This window comes from Larus michahellis, chromosome 4, assembly GCF_964199755.1.
Source record: "Larus michahellis chromosome 4, bLarMic1.1, whole genome shotgun sequence".
NCBI classification, from domain to species: Eukaryota; Metazoa; Chordata; class Aves; order Charadriiformes; family Laridae; genus Larus; species Larus michahellis.
In genome coordinates this window covers 34476760-34497434 of record NC_133899.1, presented here as the reverse complement: position 1 = coordinate 34497434, position 20675 = coordinate 34476760, and the positions used below count along the sequence as shown (strand labels likewise).

General features: G+C 38.4%; 1 protein-coding gene across 7 annotated transcripts in view; it reads right to left on the bottom strand.

Moving 5' to 3' along the window:
* The window catches only part of CDC42BPB (CDC42 binding protein kinase beta), a 98241-nt gene that overhangs the window by 7311 nt on the left and 70255 nt on the right, over nt 1-20675 (bottom strand). For 2 of the 7 annotated variants that reach the window (XR_012586628.1, XR_012586629.1), the window contains exons 19-30: nt 19041-19189; nt 18316-18410; nt 18149-18228; nt 15337-15426; nt 14822-14896; nt 14305-14410; nt 11717-11853; nt 10996-11135; nt 9345-9426; nt 5865-6081; nt 5401-5463; nt 1507-1919 (exon numbers count right to left, since the gene is read on the bottom strand). Coding sequence is in view for 4 of the 7 variants with exons in the window: in XM_074583911.1 (XP_074440012.1) it covers nt 1323-1919; nt 5401-5463; nt 5865-6081; nt 9345-9426; nt 10996-11135; nt 11717-11853; nt 14305-14410; nt 14822-14896; nt 15337-15426; nt 18149-18228; nt 18316-18410; nt 19041-19189 (1831 nt within the window). In the remaining 3 variants the exon portion in view is untranslated. Of the gene's footprint in view, nt 1-1322; nt 1920-5400; nt 5464-5864; nt 6082-9344; nt 9427-10995; nt 11136-11716; nt 11854-14304; nt 14411-14821; nt 14897-15336; nt 15427-18148; nt 18229-18315; nt 18411-19040; nt 19190-20675 lie in introns of all 7 variants that reach the window. The other 5 variants (XM_074583911.1, XM_074583912.1, XM_074583913.1 and 2 more) reach the window with 3 other exon arrangements.

The following is a 20675-nucleotide window of genomic DNA, read 5'->3' as shown; positions in this document are numbered from 1 at the left end:
AAATTCTCCATCGTGTCCTAAAACCTCTCTATAACGCGGTCCTTCACCACAGCAGAAACTGCAACAGGGGGAGAACTATTTCCACTTTGATGATCTCCTGATGGGACAGTTAAAAAAAAGCCACCATCACCAGTGGTGGACCGAGGAGGAAGGATAAGGCTAATGAAAAGGCAAGTAATCCAGTTTCCTTTGGGAGTGGACAAAGTTGCTCTTTTTACAAAAACAGCCCTAGGCCAATGCCACTCAGGATTGCACATACAAGAATGCTATAAAATAATTTACAGTAAGAACAGTTTCTAATAATAACAGACAAACCAATTAACAAGCATGTCTAGTTTGCTGAAATGCAAAAAAACTGTAAAACTGATAAAGGAAAAGGAAACATTAGCTTTGGCTAATGGCATTTTAAAGTAAATTTGCAACCGCATCGTTTCCTTGGGCCTTTGCTTCAGACTTCTGCACAGAACTAGGCCAGAGTAAAGCAAGCAAACAATTTCAGTTCAAGACAATTAAAATTAAACAAACTGCTGTTAGGGCCTGGCCTGATCAAACAAATGAGCACCTAACTGCTTGGCGTACTATTTAAACAAAAAGCTATTTCTTGCTTTCAATCATTCAAAACACTTTAATTGCTATTTGAGCTCCAAATAGAAATTCTGGGTTTTATCGCGAACTGCCTTTGACTACCAAATACTGAAAAATGCTCCACATGTGCTTCTATCCCAACTAGCTGATAAACCAATGGGCCTGAAAAGAGCAGAGCGGTTCAAAAAATTACCCTTCACCAGCCTACATTATTTTAGAAATTCTCCCCCTTAAAAATAAAACCAATAGGAGAAAAATTGCAACCAGTTCTGCCAAAAGCAATATTTTTACCTCTTATTTTGTTATCTTTATGAACCCTTAGAGTCACAGTTACACTTCAGCTTTCTGTTGTACTTTGAGTACAGGACACAGAAGACATCTTAAAGACAACCAGACATGTACACTTTCTAGGGGAGCAAAAATCTTTACAGAATTTCACAGACCAGTAGTCTTACACTGTCCTGCACTCAGGACTACTCTCTGTAAAAAATATTTTCCATTCCATTACTTGTTCTTCTGTGTCCTGTAACAAGACAGAGCTTCTTTTCTTGTAGCATCCGAGATCTCAGCCCAGGAGATCGCCAAGTCCAAAGCTACCATCAGGAAGAACTAGGTATCCTGTTAACTCATCAAAACTTAAACTGTAGACAAACCGAAGCAAAATAGAATACAATGCTGATTATTTTTAGACAAGTAAGCAGCAACAGGGATATGGCAACAGAAAAACATATACATACTACAGGCAACAGGAGTTGCAGGCCACATTAGTTCCTGCATGCGTGACCTTCGACCTTGCGAATCGACGTATACTCCCATATGGCTGAAGCAAAGCAGGTATTCCTCATTACTGAGCTCCACAGCACAAAGGGCATCAAAAGACTGCTGTGAGAGGAAGATAAGCGAGGGGTCATTAGGATTTACCAGGTTTATAGATTGTCCATCTCCCTGGATGGTCAACAGAGAGAACCCAGACTGGTAGCCAACACAGAGCTTGTCCTTGAACACTGTCATCCACTGTACAGTTCCTGGAGCCTGAATTTCACTGAATTTTTTGTGGAAAGGTTTAGTTCTGTGAATTTCATAGCAAAAAACCTGTCGTTTGACAGCCACAAACAAACAAGTTGAAGAACTCTTCTTTAGTGTTCCAGTTGTAATCAATTGGCAGCCTTTAGTTTCTGCAAGCTTAATGTCAAAGTTTCCTTCCGACCCATCCAGAGAGGCCCAGGGGTAAAGGTGAACGTGATGATTCCGCCCGCAGATGAGGATGATAATTTTCTCTTTGGGAGCAAGCTCTATCTGGTACACCTTCTTGCAGTCAGCAGCTCGGACTATCACTGCAAAGGAAGCAAGAGCTGCCGTGAGTTAAACACGAAAACCATCAGAAATGCTGCAGTGCTACATACTGATGTCTGAAAATGAATCTAAACGCAGACATGTACCAGATAAGAAAGAGCACTTTACACACGTTCAATGCTCTGTTATTGATTTTCAGAACAAACAATGAATCAAAGCATTCCTATAACTCTCTTTATGGGTATAAAGTCTCACTTCAGCAACACTTTGCAGCCAAAGGCTGCTTAACATCTGAGATAAATGGAGAAAATTTTTAATATAATCATATCTGTATTATCTCTGCACTGCTAGATTGTGCATCTTCTGAAACTGGTCACACCTTCAGGAAAAGCATCAGTGTCTTCAGTAAATTAGGGAGGAAGACTGAATTAGCAGAACACGGAGAGAAGTATAAATAATATAATATAATATAATATAATATAATATAATATAATGCTATTAACTGAGGATACAAAACGCTGTATTGTTGGCAAATGTCTCAGCCAGATACAAAAGCCTCACAGTAAGTGAAATTTAAACACCTATACAGAAAGGCAAAAGATGCTGTGTGTACTGCAGTAAATAGGAATGGGCTTAAGCTGTATGAAATTTAGGACAGGCACAAGGAAAAGCCTTCTCACAATAAAAACTAGTTAGGTTACCTATGGAAGCTGGGGAATCTTCACTGTTTCAAGGTGTTTTTTTTAAAAATTGGGTTAGACAGAGGCAGTTAATAGGGTTAGGTACAACATGTTCTGCTTTTGGGATCATGGGTATATTGTCACGTTAAAGAAAGCAGTAATGGGGTACAAACAGAAGAGACTAAACAATTCCAAATTAGGAAACATAATATGCAGAAGCCAATCATATTAAAATATCACTTTCATTTTTCCATTAGCTGAATGCATTCGAAATATTTATGAATGATAATAAAAAAAGAAATATTAACTGGAAATGATATGAATTTTTCAGTAATAGTTGAGTACCCTAGCCAAGTTACCAAATTCTGTAAACTTATAACAAGACTTTGGCTGTTTAGATCACAAACCCAAGTGCTTCTGTGGCGTCGCCCCGATTGCACAAACAGATGATACGTCTGAAGAAATGTTCTATAAAACAACCAGCTGTTGGAACTTTGCCACGAAGATTTTTTTTATTTTTTTTTTCCTAGCTCCAACTCCAGCTTACGGTTTAGTTTATTTGTCAAGAACTAAGTGATATTCTGACCAAAGACCTTTGATAGAAGCAGCTGGCAGTTAATTAACACTGAAAAGTGTAACTGCCATAAAATGAAAAAGCGATTACGATTTATAAAAATGCTATTAACACACTGGCCATAGAAAACTCCTGCAAAACATCTTGTAACTTAAAACCAAAATTGATAATTCATTTTCACATTTATGTATGACACGGTGATGCAGATAATTGTTCCTTTATGAAATGACCTTTCAAATTAAACGTATAATTTGCTTTTATGCAAGAAGTTGTACTGGAATCTCTGGAATTACTTGTGTCTAAAGTTATGTTTATAACTAACTACTTACAGAATGGTGACCACTGGAAGTTTACTCAAAGGAATGGCATTTATTACTGATAAAAAGAATTTCAAATATCTGCGCTCTCCATGTATAAAGCAGTTTCTCCTGGAATTGGGCAATGGCTTATTCTAAGTAAGAGGAAGCAATAACATTTTGCTTTTTGCCCCAAAACCACATCACTGACTTCATTTGATTTTGAAAGTCAAGTATGTCTTTAAAAACCTATATTCACTGCTTTATTTCACATTGAAATGCAAGTTTTAGCATGACTGCTATCCAAATTTCAGATGCACTGAAAAAGGAAGCTCAAATTCTTTATTCAAGCCTAAATTTCAAGATATTTCTTTTTTTGAAGGTTGAATGAAAATGAATAAAAACAGCCAAAGAGATATTTCAAGAACGTCCCAGTTATTTTTCCAAAGCAGGAAAAGGGACCCAGGCACCTTTTAATTTTATAAATCTATATCACTGACCTGGACTCCCAGATAGTTAAAGACATCAGAAGAACATAAGCTCAGAGTTTATAAATACAGATGAAGAAAGCATTAGGCATTTTGTGAGAAACAATCCTATCAGACTGGCTGTTAGCTATCGCACCACAAAAAAGTATGGATTTAGAGTGCTAAGTTTAGAGTGCCTCAGAAGTTACACAAAAGCATGGATTTCACAAGGTAAAGTTTGGCACTTTTAAAGTCAGAGAGAAAGAAATAACTAATATTTCCTACGGTAACTCGGAAGAGGACAGACAGTGGCAGGTTATTGTGTTTTAAATCTGCACTGCTTCTTACAAATATATTACTGAACTTCTATAAATTAAGTTTAACTCAACTAGTTGTTTTGGTTTTTTGTTCATTTTTTTGGTTCAAAATAAGACTATCTTATTTTTGAAGCAGATAACAAAATTGACCACACTTGTTCTTTGCTTTTCCACGTTTAAAATTGCTTTTTGTATGGACTGACCCCAAACAATCCCCATGCTCATGTGCTAGTAATCCTTTTGGCCTCCACACTTTCCCCACCATACCAAGGCATGTCTCCTATTGTTATTTGTGCTCAGTGTATCAGGTCAAAGGGAAAAACACTTCCCTTAGGCCCTAGCTGTGATGCCCAATAATTCAGTGATAGAGGGATATGCCTGTGCTGTGCAGCGACTACCCTGCACACACTTTGCTGTGGCACCTGAAGTACAGTCTGTGTGAATTTCTGGGATGGACACGTTAAACATCCATCAGCGTTCAGGAAGAACAGGCTAACCTGATCCCGCTTTTCCCAAAGCGGAGGGCAGAGTGTATTAATAACAGAAAGGAAAAAGCAGGTTCAGGAGGAAGCGTGGGGACGGGGAAATACAGAGATAATGGAAAGAGGCAAGCAAGGCATTTGCTCTGGCCATCATCGATCTGAAACAATGTGAGTGGCTGTCAAATTTCCGCAAGAAACGGACAACGATACGTGGTAGCTTTAATGCAGTCTACAAACTCTTGTGTTGCTTGCACTGGCTATCCTCTAACTCATGGCAGTTTAAGTTCTCTGATGGTGCAGGTTTGGCGCAAGCCTGTTCCTATGTCAAGTTTTTCTCACTCAATTCAAGTTCTATTTAGTAAGTGCCTGATAATTCACTGTGCATCAACTGCTGCTGTGTGTGCTGTGCGTGCTCTGTGTGCCGAAGCATTTTGCTACCTGCTGTGAGAACACAGTTAAGGTAAGAATGTGTCAGAATATGCCCAGTAACCCATCCCTTTAATTTCAGCCGGTCAACTGAATGTAATGATAATGACCAAACTAGTTTTTATATCTCACATTCACTTTTCCTTCTCATCAATTAGCTGAGTGCTTAATACTCAACTTTACACGAAGGGCCGTTGTGTAACCTATACTCTAACAGCTCTAGGAGTTATGGAGCTCATATTCCGTATGTAATTACTGCATGCATTATGGTCTGACTTACCGTCACGGGTCACCTCTATCACATACAGTCCTTCTTCTGAACCAATCGCTATTCTATCTCGATCTAAACCAGGAAGGATAAAAAAGGCTATTAATTCAGCTATACTTAATCTTATCTTTAAAACAGACTGTTTGCTTTGAACAGCTGGAAAAATTTCTAGACAAACATATTTTCGACAGCAAATCAATTTTGCTTAAGTTCATGCAGTCTGTCAAAAGAATGCTATACGAGATATATACCGTATTGCTGAAACAACCTGTTAAGCAACTAACCAGTATTATTTACTCTGAGTAGATGAAGAAATTTGAATATCAATGCAAGATTAGCATTTTCCCCCCATTATTAAATTCCTATGAAGGAATTCATCTGAGGAATTTATTTCAAGGTGTCAGCGCTCCCATTTACAGAAGCCCATCTAAAAGCTCCAACAACTCACCCACTTAGAAAAGTTAAAACAAACATACCTACAATAGCAGCAGCTAAACTTGCTTTAATAAGAGGCAGTGTACTGTCATAGGCTTCTTGTGGAATATGCACAACCTGGTTTTTCAGCCTGTTTTTGTGCAGGATAGACTGCAACCCTTCTAGGATTCCGACCCACTTTCTCTTCTCATTCTCATTTTCCGTCAGGATCAGTAGAGAACAAGACTTTGAAGGCAAACCTAAGAGAGAAGCTGTCACCTTTTAACAGACAGAGAAAGTTAAATTAATAAGAGTAATAAAAGCACTTTTTGTTAGTATACTTCACAGAACTGTGAAAATAAAACACACTTTTTCATAACAGCGCGATGATGTACTTGAGGGGTATACAACACAGCAGACAGCTAATATGGCCACAGCGCTTTGAGAAAATGCACAAGCCTCAGCGGTTTTGTTTAAAAATACTCAAACTTGCTTAATCATTCCAAATCCTAAAATACGGGCACAAAAAACCGCTACATTCCTTTCCTACAAAGCAGTAAAAGGCTCCTTCCTGCTCTGAACTGGAATTTCAGTAGCATGCCATAATTTGTCCTGATCCTCCCTACCCCCATCTTTTAATAACTTATTGAAAGTGACATACATGCTTTCTGAGTTGGATCCATTTAAACCCAATGGCATTGCTACGATCAGTTCTAGATTTTGACTTTGCTACTTAATTTTCAAAATACTTGCCCAGGGGGAACAGCACATCATATCTGCATTAAAAGCTCTGGAGGAAAACAATGTTTTGAGACTGAAGTACTGCATTCTCCCACTTCCCATGTTAAAAGAAAAGCACTATGGCTTCACTTAATTTTCAGGTAAATCATCCTCAAAGCAGAATGTACTCTGAATAGAAGAACTATCCAGGAACTTTCTGTTGCGCAAAGTATGCACTTACTAATGCTTAATATTAGTTTTGTGTTCTGCATGAAGAGACTGAAGGGTTTGTGAGATCATGGGAACTATGCTTTCAGTCACAAACAGACCATCAGGCAGTATCAGCCCTCACAAGAGACTTTTAGAATAACAATAGTTAAAAGAGAAAAAAAGCAGGAAAAGGTGCAAAAGTGCAAAACTGAAGGCTATAACTATTCATACAAAGAATAAGACACCTTCAGCCTATATGCCTCGTTAAGGAAATCACTATGAAGATGGATGATGTGGTTATGCAACATACACTTCCTGGAAGAGTGAATTAAGCAATAACATTGATCTTAAAGATAAAATACATCTGGAAAGTAAACTTGGGACAACAGGATGTCAGACAGAACTCCAGAAGTAAGATGAAAGTGAAGAGCAGTAGGAAAAGAATTGAGCAGTTTGCAATTCCTCATAGCTCTTATTACTTTGCATCAAGCTTTGTTCATGTCTAAACAGTAACAAAGCATTAATATTTTAAAGATGGATGGAGGCATAATGGATAATATTTCTAAAATTGAAAACAAAACAAAACAAAACCAGACTTCAGCTATTGTTTTCCATCTGAAGTACCACCACTCCTCAGTCTTTTGAAGGTAGCATCTTACATACAGTCAAATGTGGGAAAAAATGGGTGAAGTTGGTCATAAAATACTGAGCATTATTCATCATACAAAAATCCATTATTTTCTATGAAACTCAAGGCTTCTTAACTCAAACTGCTAAGCTCTGGAAGGACTCCACTACAGACACTCTTACACTATTATTAAAAATGCATCAATGCCAGGATAGCCTAACATCCAGCTCTAAAAACTGGTTACCAAGGAGAGATGTTGGAGTCTAAGACAAGCTCTTCCTCTTCTTGATTTCACCGGGGGCAGGGGGGAGGGGTGGCAGTCAGAGGTGGCAATATTTTAGTGTTTGGCAGCATTCTGGTATTGCTTTCTGCTGGTGGAAGATCCAAAAGAAATGAAAATCTGTCTTTGGTGGGCCACCAACATCATCATGTGTTACGTGAAATGACACACATGAAAGAAGGACCACATTTTTACACAGATGATGTAAAGTAATGGCTTTAACTGTTGTGTAGAAGCCACTCCACGTCATTATGTCAGCAAGATGCAAATCTAGAATGAAATGAAATTGAGAAAATAGATTCTCCTGCATCAGATATTACTGTGTTGCAGTTTTAGAAACTCCTTCTTTTGAAGGAGGACATAAAACTGAGCAGAGAGGCGGACTTTGGCACCATCTACTCTGGTCCCTGTCAACAGGGTATCTAAATGGATACACTCACACACCAGGCTTCCAGTTAATTCATCAGATCTCTTTAGTAGGGGATAATCTGATCAAACTGTGGAGACATTTTGTCATGTCTATCCACACAAGTATTCTTACGTGGGGATATTTAACAAAAGTATTTTTTCTTAAATATCCTTTTAGTCAAAAACTGCAGGCAGAAATTAGAGCAGCAAGTCAGGCAAGCTAAACTGTATGGATGCTTTGTTCTTAAATGAATCAGCCATCATTCTGCATAGCTCGTTTTCTCTCCTCAGAAGTCCTTTCCCATAGTATTCCGCACTTGCCAATTTGAGAAGAGAGTAGGCAGATGGAAACAACAAAAAACAAACCCCAAAACATTTACAAACAAGTAAGAGGAAAACGAAGGTAAAAGTAGCAGTAAACTGAAGGCTGAAAATCCACTGCAGAAAATATTTCTACAAAAAAGCAGAAAAGCAAAGCCACAGAAGCATTCCAGTAGCCAAGAACATTTCCTAAGTAAAACCCTAAAGGACCAATTGGTTGGAACTGCATGTGACTGTCAGCTCCATGTTCCACTGATTTGATTCTAAGTGACAGAGGATCAGAGATGCTGAAAATGGTGAGTTTCTGTATTTAAATGCAAAGGATAATAGATATTGGCTACTAATGTACTCTTCTCTATATTTTAAAATTTCAGATTAAATATAATTCACATAAAACCTAGAAAAGAAATTCCTGTTGTTAAAAACTAAATACAGCATTCAGATAGAACATACATCAAAGAGGATATTATAACTAAGCTAATTATTTTCTCTTATTTTACGTTTTCCCCTACTATACTTAAACATGAAGTTAGGCAAACTGAAATTTCAGATGTATTTTTTTATACAAGACAATATATGGCAAACTAGAATCAGTGAGCACAGCCCAGCTTCAGCCTACACTGTTACAGCATCAGTTCCTAAAGCAAGAGTCCTCCAAAGCTAAGAGAGAACCACCAGGATCTGGTAATACCAATGGAAGAGCAGACAAAAATATACTGAATTGATGATCAAGAAAATAAAAAAAGGTCAAACTTTGTATACAAGGAAGCAGCAAAAGGAGGAGAACTTTGTTCTTTACAATTCAGTTATAACTGGAGTATCATATTGTCTTTCTACACGTTTCAGCACCCCTTGTAAATTCTTATACTTTTGCATAACTTAATAAACATTAAATACAGATAAGGTATTTCGCTATCAAAACAAAACATTGGTATTTAACTTGTATTTTCTTTAATAGTAAATTGGTAGCCATACCCTGAATATACAAGGGATGTCTTTACGAGTCGCATGTATTACATCCGAAGCTAGGACAGAGCTCACACAAAAATCTTCATCTCTAGTAAGAAAGAGAGCAAGAGAATCACATACATGCACGCGCTAACGTCATTCAGCAAAATCTAATTGATATCACAACTGTTTCAATAGGCTGCAATCTCCTAATACCGCACAGAGGTCACAACGGCCATCACTGCTTTGATATGCTCTAACCATCCTTGATCCAAACAACACCAAGCTTTAGTTATGTTTCTACAGCATTCAGTACGTGTAACTCAGTCCACCTGAAGTTAAGTGGGGTGGCTTTGTGTAGTTTTGGTTTACCAACCACACCTATTCTACAATTAGCAGCAAGAATATTGCTCTTCCAGCCCAGCAGACACATTAGAAATGAATAATTCATACCTCAATGTGTAGCAAGAGAGGGGCCTTTGGAAAAAAAGAAAAGTCACATAAAAAGCTCTTGGCAACATAATTATAGTTTGTGGGATTCAAGTAAGGGTTTTCAAAACAGCTAGATTTTATTCTCTATTACAGTAAAATAAACAGACATCAGAACAACTTTTGCATTTTAGACTGCTCCACCCCAGAGGGCTTGTCTACACAAGCCTTTTTAAACTGAATTTGACCACGTTCATCATCATAATTGCCAATTTTAGTATAAAGATGACACTAATGCCTGAAACTTGCCCATGCTAGAATTCATAGCTGTGGTTGTTAACGTCTATTAAAAGATCTAAGAATCCTCAGAAGACAGACTCAAAGAGGCAGATACAATAAGCAGATAAAGCATGGGACAGTTGGTATAGTATCTGGCTGAGTTGCTTCAAGCAATGTACTGATGTCAACGCTGTTATTTGCAATACTTCCATGCTCCTGCTCCCGCTGCCGGCATGTCAGAGAGCTGACACTGACGGTTCTCAGAGAATAAATGTGGGAAGAGAACAGCAGTACTGGTGCAACCCCACAGTACTACTGTCTGGAAAAAATATAAATCAAGGTGCTTGTGATTGCAAACTTTATATTCAACAGAGATAGGAGGTGGTGTAACATTAAAAGTTATTACACTTTTTTTGGTATTTCCATAAACTGAAATAAAAAAACCCCTTCTTGGTTACTCTGATCAATGTAAGCCTCAGATCTTCTGTAGACAGTGTTCAGTGGTTCAAATGGTTCACCATGAGAAAATGACTCCTGTGAGAAGGCAGGGTCAGAGCTACTTGCACTGTAAATTAGCTGGTGCTTTTCTGAAGACTACTTAGGTTTTTCTGATGTTCCTGAAATGACTGGCTCTGGGATGAACTGTGACTCAACGTTGAGGTCAGAGTGCAAGGTAAAAAAACAATCTACCAAAATCTATTTGTTTTGCATGTGTGCTTATGGAATTATAGGAAGATGCATGCTAATACTGTAAATATTAGTGATTGTAGTATAAGTGACTATAAAGTCACTTAAGTGACTTGTTGAGCCAACTCATTCAGCCTAAACTTAGCTGCAGTCTATGTACAGATCACAGGGGTCTTTTCAGACCAGAGCTCTCATGATCTTCAAGTTTTCTGTGTACTATAAATAAATATTCTTTTTAGGAAAAAAATACAGAGGATTTGTACTCTGTCATAAAAATACAAACCTGAGATCCAAGACTTGACTTGCAACAACTCCAGGCTGGGTGGATTTTCCTTCAGGCACATCATATAAGAACAGTTTACAGTCACAGACAACTGCATAAGCCCTCTGCCACCCTTTCTTAACTCCTGTAGGCTTCGGGACCTGCGTATAAATAACTGATTGCTTATTAAATGTAAGCACATGTAGTAGACATAGAAAGCAGGGACATTTAGAAAAGCTTATACTTAGATCAATGGAATTAGAACACGTTCTACTTGCCCTTCAAAACGGAGTGAAAAATGTCAAGTAATCAAGCAATCATTTTTCCTCCCTTAAGCTCAAGCATTCCCTGTTACAGTTTAATAAGTATATTAGGTAGTATTAGGACAAACAATGGGGCTTGTATATTCCACAAATGCCAAATGGTAGGACAGTTTACCTTTTATGTTATGCTTACATCAACAACAGAAATTCTTCCTTAAAGCATGCTTTTTTCCGCCACCGCTGCTGCTTATGAACACTGTAGCTACTAATCTACTAACCTTTAGCTCTTGTAGTAAAACCAACCGTTTCTCCCACATCTAAAGCAATGAAGGTTAAATAAGTTACACAGACGGCACACAGGGCCTTAAGGCTTTAGCACAATTTAGGAGATCTGTTCAAACACACTTGGAGGTTCCAAGCTGCACAGCTGTAAGTGAAGTTTAGTATTCTTCCCTTGTTTAAGAACAAAAGGCTGTTACCTTGACATAACCTTTATAGGCGGTTCCTATTCCTCTTTGCACATCTACTCCGAGAGGCCTTTTGGCTTGCTCAGGGGGTATGGGGCAGACCTGAGGTGCGCTATCCTTGCAGGAAACATGGCATGCAAATGAACACACTAAGTACAAAAGAGAAAATTCACAGTGAAATGCTTGTATGAGTCAATCGTAACAGGAGATTAACGTAGTCCACCCTTACGCTCAGCACGTTAATTAACCACACTGAAACTGGCAGTCAAATATTGCAACAGCCCACTACGCTAAAGGAGTGAACGCACCTAGATATTGTATGAGACTCTCCAAAGGGCTTTTATATTTTCTCTTTTAAGCCTATTACTTCCATAAAGGGCAGGAACTGAGTCCACATTTCAAGACAACTTATGAAAGCATTTTTCAGAAGGAAAAGGAGTTGGTCAGCCTCACTGGTGTTAAGCAGCAACTAACCCAGTCACAAAAGAGAAAAAGTATTAATAAAGGAGGAATAAAAATTATGTGGCAGTGATAGGTGACAAGATAAATACAGTAGGTGTTTAATTTGATCCAAGTATGCAAGAATACTTCAAAGATTGAAGTATTGACCAAATACTAACCAAAAGAAATAGAAAGAGTTAAGCTATTAAACATAGGCAATAGACTTGAAAGCATAATAAAGTAGAAACCAGGCAACAAGGACTGAAACACTGTGTGGTGAAAGGGGCACATACATATCTCAGAATTCAAGTAAGGAGCAAACAACTACACTAATCGTTGCATCCTTTCTTACCATTTACACCACTTTGTACCGCACCAGCAAGGGACAGAGGTCTCTAGGTCTCCTGTCTATAGAGCACTTCACACAGAAGCACTACACAGAAAAAACTCAGAATATACGCCAGTTGACATGAGACCGACTACAAGAACTGCGGAATGAATTAACATGTTATATCAAGGCATCCTACCCACAGTTTATGGGCCAGATCTTTCCACAGAGGTTTTGCCTGGTTTGTCCCAGCTGCCCTGTTTCTACCAGTAGGCTTGGGAAGGCAGCGGGAGAGTGGCACAGTGCTGCACTCCATCCTCTGCTTTCTCCCAACCACATTCTCAGGAGTAGGCACCTGGCAAATACCCTATGCCCATCTAGTCCTGTAATTATGAAGGGTTAAAGGATTCCAGAAGACCTGCTTCTGCTACAGCCACAGGCTGGGCTACAAAACTCCTCCTCATGATGCCCAAGGGAACAGCCAGGAGAGAGGGCAGCCCAGAGCAGGCTGCCTGGCTCCTTCTTTGAGCTACGGTCTGCTCCCAGGAAGACAGGGGTTACCAAAAACTCATGCGTGCCAAGTACTGTAGGTGCTCCCCAAGGCCAGGTAATAAATGTAGCTCTTTCAGGAGGCATCAGTTATTTGGGATTGTGCATATCAAGGCACACCGGTTGGAGAACAGGGAAAATCCACAGGATATAGCCAGTTCCACAGGACTCTGGAAGTGCAGCTGTATTTTACTGTAGTCTTCAGCATTAAAAAGAGGAGGAACTGGGAAAAGCAAGTGACTGGGAGTGGAAAATGGAAAAGTTTTGTTCTATCGGAGTCATCTCTATTCTTATGTCAGTGTGATTCTATTTTTTTCTGCAGCTATCAAGATCCAGAGTAGAAGAGGCAAACTGGAAAACTAATGATGCAGAGCTTAATCAAAACACACGAGGAAAAAAAAGAGCAAAGTTGATAGCTACACTAAGGGAAAAAGACCGTTTCAAACTTGCAGGAAGAGATGCAAAACAAGAGTTCAGAACTGTCGGCAACAGGAGACAAAAGGCAGCCCCAGGGCAAGTGCTGGCAGAGCTATAGGTGCTCCTGGGGAAAAACCGCCACCAGAAGATCCGCCAGGAAAAAAGCCCTGAAGGGCAGATGAGGCAATCTGAATATGATACTGAAGGTGTCAGTGGAGAGGGTGTCACTAGCAAGAACTAAGCTAGGCACAGAAATACAATAAGGTTATTTATACTGTAGTATAAATCAACAGATTTGTGGACTACTTACTAAGTTCATGTGTCTAATCATGATACACGTAAGTATTTTCAAATAAAAAAACCTCCATATACTCAAACATGGTATTCAATATTGACACATCCATCAGAGAAAGCATTTAAAATAAAAACTGATGGACAGCAAGACAGGTCAAAAACCCTAGCAAACAGGTTACAGGTCAAAAAGCCTAGCAAATGGTCCTCCCAGCATAGGGGTTTATGATCAGGGTACCACAAAACAGACAGACTCAGGTTCTTGTTACCAGAGCCTTTCCGTAGTCTTCTCCACTACAGAAACAGAAAACAGTCGTGCCTTCCCCATCTCCCTCCCAACTCACACTATAACAGCACTAATGGTAGCAGAGTTAATTAGTAATATGAAAGGGAGCCTTGAGGGCTGATATTAATTCTTTGACCGATGATGATGCAAAAGAATGAACCATTCAGTGGCAGCCACCTCTCTCTTTCATTCCCTCCTCAAAGAAACGGTTGCCTTAAAATACATTAGTGTTTTGGGATGATTTTTTTCAGGGACTTGCTGAAAATATAAAAAGTTTAACTGACTCACCGTCACAGGCATAACCTTGTCGAACTAATCCCACCATAAGAGAAGTGCAATGACTACACTGAGTAGGGCTTGTGAATGACTTGATGTTGAGCTGATGAGCTTTAGGCTGAAAGATACATTCAGGATAAAAAAAATAACTTTTCACTTTGTGCACTGATGCAATGCAAGCATCTCCCTTCACCACCCTCCAAGTATACCAGAGTGCACATTATGAAACCTGGGCTTCTTTTAAGTAAGTGCAGCTCGTAAAAGGTGCTGCAAGACAACCGTAACACTTTTATTTCCAATTGCATAAAACACTCAAACCCAAACCTACGAGCAATTACTTTCTGTCATCCCTTCTGACAAATCAAACCCCATCAACTTGCATTTGGAAACATTTGATTAAAAACAGAGACCTAACAGACAAACACATGACAAATCCAAACAGGACAAGAACAAACATGGAGGGCTAATTTATAAATGATATTTTTTCCTTTGTTCTTTAGAATAAGGTTAGTTAGCACAGTCCCCCTACCTTTGGTACAGCTAGAGAAATGGATTGAATGGTGGGGGAAGGAGCAGCAGGCATCCTCTGAAGCCGAATTGGTTCCTGAATCACAAAAAACTGTAATTGAGCAAAATGAGGCTTCAAGAATTTGTTTCAAGATCGGGGTGGTAAAGCTTATTGTTTTCTGATTATTTTTTTTTCTTTGAAAATTATCAAAAATTTAATCGTCATAAACATCGCCACTCTGATTTAAAAGAAATAGATTGTGTTTTAAAGCGCTCAAAGGAAAGCCTGCACACTAACAAACAAGCAGCAATACAGAAAACATATGAAAATGAGGTACATCAACATACACAGAGCCAGCAAAAAGGTTTCATTTGCAACTGTCCTCTAAGCAGGTGCAATTAACACCGACACATTGCAAATAAGCAACATTCAATCCTGCTTTTTCGTAATGAATGCTGCAATATGTATTTATCATGAACAAGACAGCGAGACTTTCTAGTGAATTACTCTTCAGGGTAAAATAACGGCGCTCTTACTTCTTGTTGTTGCTCTGCAGTTACAACTGAAGCAGACGGTGAAACTTCTGACTTGGGACCCTGCGCTTCCTGCTCACTAATAGAACTGGTCTGCAAAAGTGACAGCAAACATGTTACATTAGATACCACAGATCTGACAAAGTGTTCTCACGGCAACATAATGGAAACAAAACACAATGCTGATTTCTATATGCAATACACATATATCTAATAACAACTTTCCCCTCTGAAAAAAAAATAAATAAAAAAAAATATCTTTCGTCAAAACAAACCCTGCCACCTGATGGAAAAGCTGTAAAGCTGGAAGTACTGAAATGCAAAACCTCATAGCAGGCAGCATAAATGCTGTAACAGCCTTCTTCTCCCAGCACGGCTGTGTCTAATCTCTTGCACGCAGGTACGGAATGGTGGTTGAGAAGCCTGGCAATCATCCATAAAAATAGCTCATTTCTCACGGTAGCTTACTACACCAGGATTTTTCTAGCACACAGCAGCCAGCAATTCTGCCACGGCAAAAATTCTTAAAGTAGTACTATGCAATCTTTTAAAAAGTTCTTTAAAATGGTTGGCCTCTGTCATTAAAACGAATAACGTCTACTTAATCACATTGTCTTATATTTCACTAAAATTTAAGACTACCATCCATTACAAGCCTTCTATTAACTCCACACTTAAATTAGCAACTACTAATTGCCAGCACAAGGGGGAAGTATGCTACAATTCCAGAGCTAAAGAAGCTGGGTGTGGAAGTAGAATACGGTATTACTGTACTCCGAGGATATAATGAAAATCATGATTAACAAACATCAGATTAGACATCACATCAATGATGTAATTAGCACTAAAGGCAACAAGTAATGAATCACTCACTTCCCAGCCAGTTTAGACAGGAAGATGGCCCAAGTTCAGTTAGCTCACTAAATATGTTCAGATATTTGTTATTTTTTTGGTTATGAATTGATTGGTAGGGCTGGGCCATTTCTGATCAAATTGTACCATTATGTAATATGAACTATTTAAAAATGCTAATAGCCATACGGACAGTCAAAATACAAAACAGTATGCCTGTAAAGAGGTATTAAAACTACACTAGCTCTATTTAGTGGATTAAGTTATAGAGACGTTAAGGAAGCAAAATATCTAGTTTTAGAAGGCCATTTTTACTATGACAGGTCACAACAAAATATGGACACAAAACTACTAGCAAAAACTTACTTCTTCCCAAAAGGCTAGCAGAGAAGATGTAGATGAAGAAGAAACAGAATCCTTTGTTGTAACGGATATGAGGGATAAAAACGATCACTTATCATCCACAGGAAAACTTCAGATAGAATACTAGTAGGCTAGCTAAATATAATGTTTTATATGGGCAAATGATATTTATTCAAACTAAATTAGCTCACAGCGGATGACGCAGACTATCTTTCAGTACATGTGAAAAAAACTGTTAATGTAAGTCATTAAGTACAGTATCAGCAATTTTAACCTAATCCATCAGAAAATGCCACCTGTATTTCCATAGCAACTATATATTTATTGCAGGATCTGTATAATGGAATCTTTATTAGTTATGGGCTTGATCACAGAATCATAGAATTGTCTAGGTTGGAAGGAACCTTCCAGATCATCGAATTCAACCATTGACCTAACACTGCCAAAACCCATCACTAAACCATATCGTTAAGCATTCTAAGATATTCTATATGCTCCTGTTTTAAGTACATCTGGTACTTTTTAAAGCAATGTTTTAAAATATCAAGGTCAGTAGATAAAAATTGTTATTCAGATAGTAGCATATATCATGTTTCTTCTCTCTTCTGTCCGCCTCATCCATATAGCACATCTTGTGGCTTCGGCAAGAATTGCAGGGGGAACATTTTGTGACTGAGAATAGCACATACACAAAGCATATGCAAATACCATATCATATCCATAGGCCTTCTTTTTAGCAACAATGACAATTTGTGGGGAAAAAAAAAAAAAAAAAAGAGAGAGAGTACACATTTCCGATATAAAATTTAACCAGACTGACAAGGTTTTAACCTGAGCCCCTTTATCTCGGCTCCATAAACACAACAGATTATCCTTTCCAGTTCAAACTCTTGGTTTTATCCTAAACTGTCTATGTGTTTTGCAAAAAAAAAAAACATCCCAGAAAATCTTCAGGGATCAAGAGTTCATGAAGTAAGGAAATGAGATTCAATGTTGCATTTAACAGCTGCTTCCTCAGGGAGTGCACAAACCTTTTAAAGTGAAACGCCCACTTGGAGCTGTGATTTGTATGATTAGTTTTCTAAGGATCAGAGGGTGTGTCACGATAAACTTATTACACCAACATCTGTGCGTCCTCTGATTCTCTTCCCAGTTCCTTCTACTCTAACCGCTCCACTAAGATCTGGAGCCAACACTTTTACATATCTGTTTAAACACTCCTTGAACCGTGTGAATACTTTTATTAACCAGCATCTTCAGACTGCAAAGCATTTAATCCCTTATTTGTAACAGGGTGTGCCAGCCTTTCCAAAAACCCTGAATATATATTATTTAGCCAAATGATTGAGATTAACCTGAACAAAGAAGCTGGAATGGGAAATAATTAAATGCAAACTTCTGGCAATATTTCCCAAAGGTGCCAGCTTCTCTAAAAAATGCCACGCAATCTGACATCTACTGGGCATCCAATTGTGTGCCACGCTGATTTGGCCAATATGCCAGATCCAAATGTGCCACATAGTGCCCAAGTGCTACTTTTACGTCATAAAACTGTAATTCAGTTACCACATTTTAATAGTTATTTTATGTAAAAACTCACTCTGAAAGTCAAATCACGTGCAAGAGGAGAGGTGTTGAAATATTCAAAAATGGAATCTTGAAAGTCTGGAAGTTTGAGACCTAAAATCCAAAGCAGAACAGGCTTAGTTAAATGGCAACATTGCAGGTGGTATTAGAACTCTGTTAAAACACAGTAACTTTAATTACCTGAATCTGTTCTGTATTTTTCTTCCAGTTTTTTCTTCAAACCTTCCATCTCTTCCAACAGTTCCCTGTTTTTCGCTTCCGATTCCTTTAATTTACTAAAGCAATACAATATGAACAAAATGCAATCTGAAATACCTCCAAGGCAGAAATGTCAGTGTATAGGCTTGTTCATTTCTGGTCCTACATCTCAGAGTACTGGAAAACTCTTTGGGTTTTGGGGTTTTTTTGAGGAGTGTTTTTTTTAAAAGGTATTTTTTTTCTTAAGGCTGATTAATTTTATTTTTCCCCTAAACAGGCATCTCATTACTTGACTAGATAGTGAAAACTGTACTTGAGACTCCTACTATCATTGCAGATATCTGCCATACAAAATTATTCTAGTAGTAGTTTGGCCTTTAATTCCCATGAATATGTCTACTCTCCAGTTAGTCTAAGAAAAGATACTGAATTTGATTTGAATTTGCTCTTATGCTTTTTTTCCCCCCCTCAGGTGCCCAAGACGTGTATCTTATTACCAAGCTATTCACAGCAGTGATATGTTTACTTGAAGAATTTTTTACAGTTCTCATTTGACTATGTAAGAAATGTGTACTCTGTAGAATGGGATCTTTCTGGCAGCCCAATATCCCAGGCACAAGGGGCCATTTTTAAGAAAGTCGTTACTATTCTAATGAGCAGTTTAGAGCAGTACATTAAAACCCAAACAGAACCAAAGGCCTTATTACCTTTCAAAAGATATGTTTGCATCTTTAACTTTCCGTAGCTCTTCTTGAACTAGTTGTTTGGCACGAATTTCTGCATCAAGGGCAGACTGTAATTCCAGCCTGGCTGACATATCCAACTTCTGACTGCGTCGCACTTTCCAAAGTGGATCCTGTTGCAGTTAAGTTACTGAATATTAATATCAACTGTTTAAAGACATTTCTGTTCTTGTTCAAAAACATAAATTAGCTTTCACACTGGTTCAGAGAACGCTCTTTTAATTAGTTATGGCCAGTATCCCTGCTGCATGCAAATCAGTTGATAGTCAGACTATGTTACGCAAAAATGGAAGTAATGAGCAATTTTTACATTGGTTAAACCACTAACACAATATGCTTGATCACCGAAGCACGGAACTCAAACTGAGAGAACCCATTGAAAATGGTTAGTTTTCTTTGTCCAATCTAGAAAAGAGTACAAGACTTGCACAGTGACATACTGGACTTTCAAACACGAGATAAATGTCAATATTTAATGTAAAGCATACTAATCTAAAACACACCAAGAGTAGGAAAACCATAAAAAAAGGAAATAATACAGTCTTGAGATACCCGAGATAACTAGAACATTTGCCTAAAGAATTCTCACGCTTGCTAAGTAGCATACGCTATACTTCTGCATACACCATTCAATTCTGCCCTACTATCCCCTAAAGATAATATCCCGAGCTTTGCCAGGGATTTGTCAGTGCGGGCTACATTTTCGATATTCCCTAATGGATACCTCTCTAGTCACATATGACCTTGAAAATAACCGTCATGAAAACAAGATGCATGTTTAATGTTGAGAAATAATTGCTTTAGATCAGGTTCTGCTGAAGTTACAAAACCAGTTGTAATTTAAAGAACAGAGAGCGCTCTTTGGCAGTAGCTAAGAAGAAAACACCAACTGCGTTTGATCTGATCTTTCTTTCTATTAAACCTCTCAATATTATAATCCTCTCTTGATGATGTAGGCAAATGATAGCTCATAGGAAGTCATAACTTTCTCTTTCTCTCTCCTATTCATAGGTCTGGGAGGGGTGGGTACCTTCTTATCTGTATAAACCAGCAACAGATGGACCCTTTGCGTGGCAGACTGCGCTGATTGGCATTGCTAGGAACGTGGGCTTCCATGCCTAGCTGGAAATGGCTTTCCCTCTCCTTATGCAGGTTATTTAGTACCTGCCAAGGCAAATCAGTGTTTTCGTCTTTAAAACCATACTCCTTTGTGAGAGCTCTTCTGTTTTGCAGATTTTTTTTGGCGTTCATATTACTACTGTATGGGAAAATTATGGCACAAGGTCTCATCGTTCTACACATAAATAAATCTACATGCTCTCAGTGTGTCACTAGTTTTAACAATATCAACCAGCTAATACTTGTTCACAAAGAAATCTTACTTTATTATTTCACTGTAACAGCACTTAAAATGATTCGCTTGCACCTAACATGGTGAGGTACATCTCTGTACTCCTCTTCAATGCTTTATGTTATTGTTTCTTCTCTCCACTGCACTGTTTAAAGCTGTTTCTGACGGTAGATACTAGTAGTTACTGGGGCGGTTGTTTCATACCAAATTCTGAACAGATTACCTAGATGCATTTCACAAGTACTAGA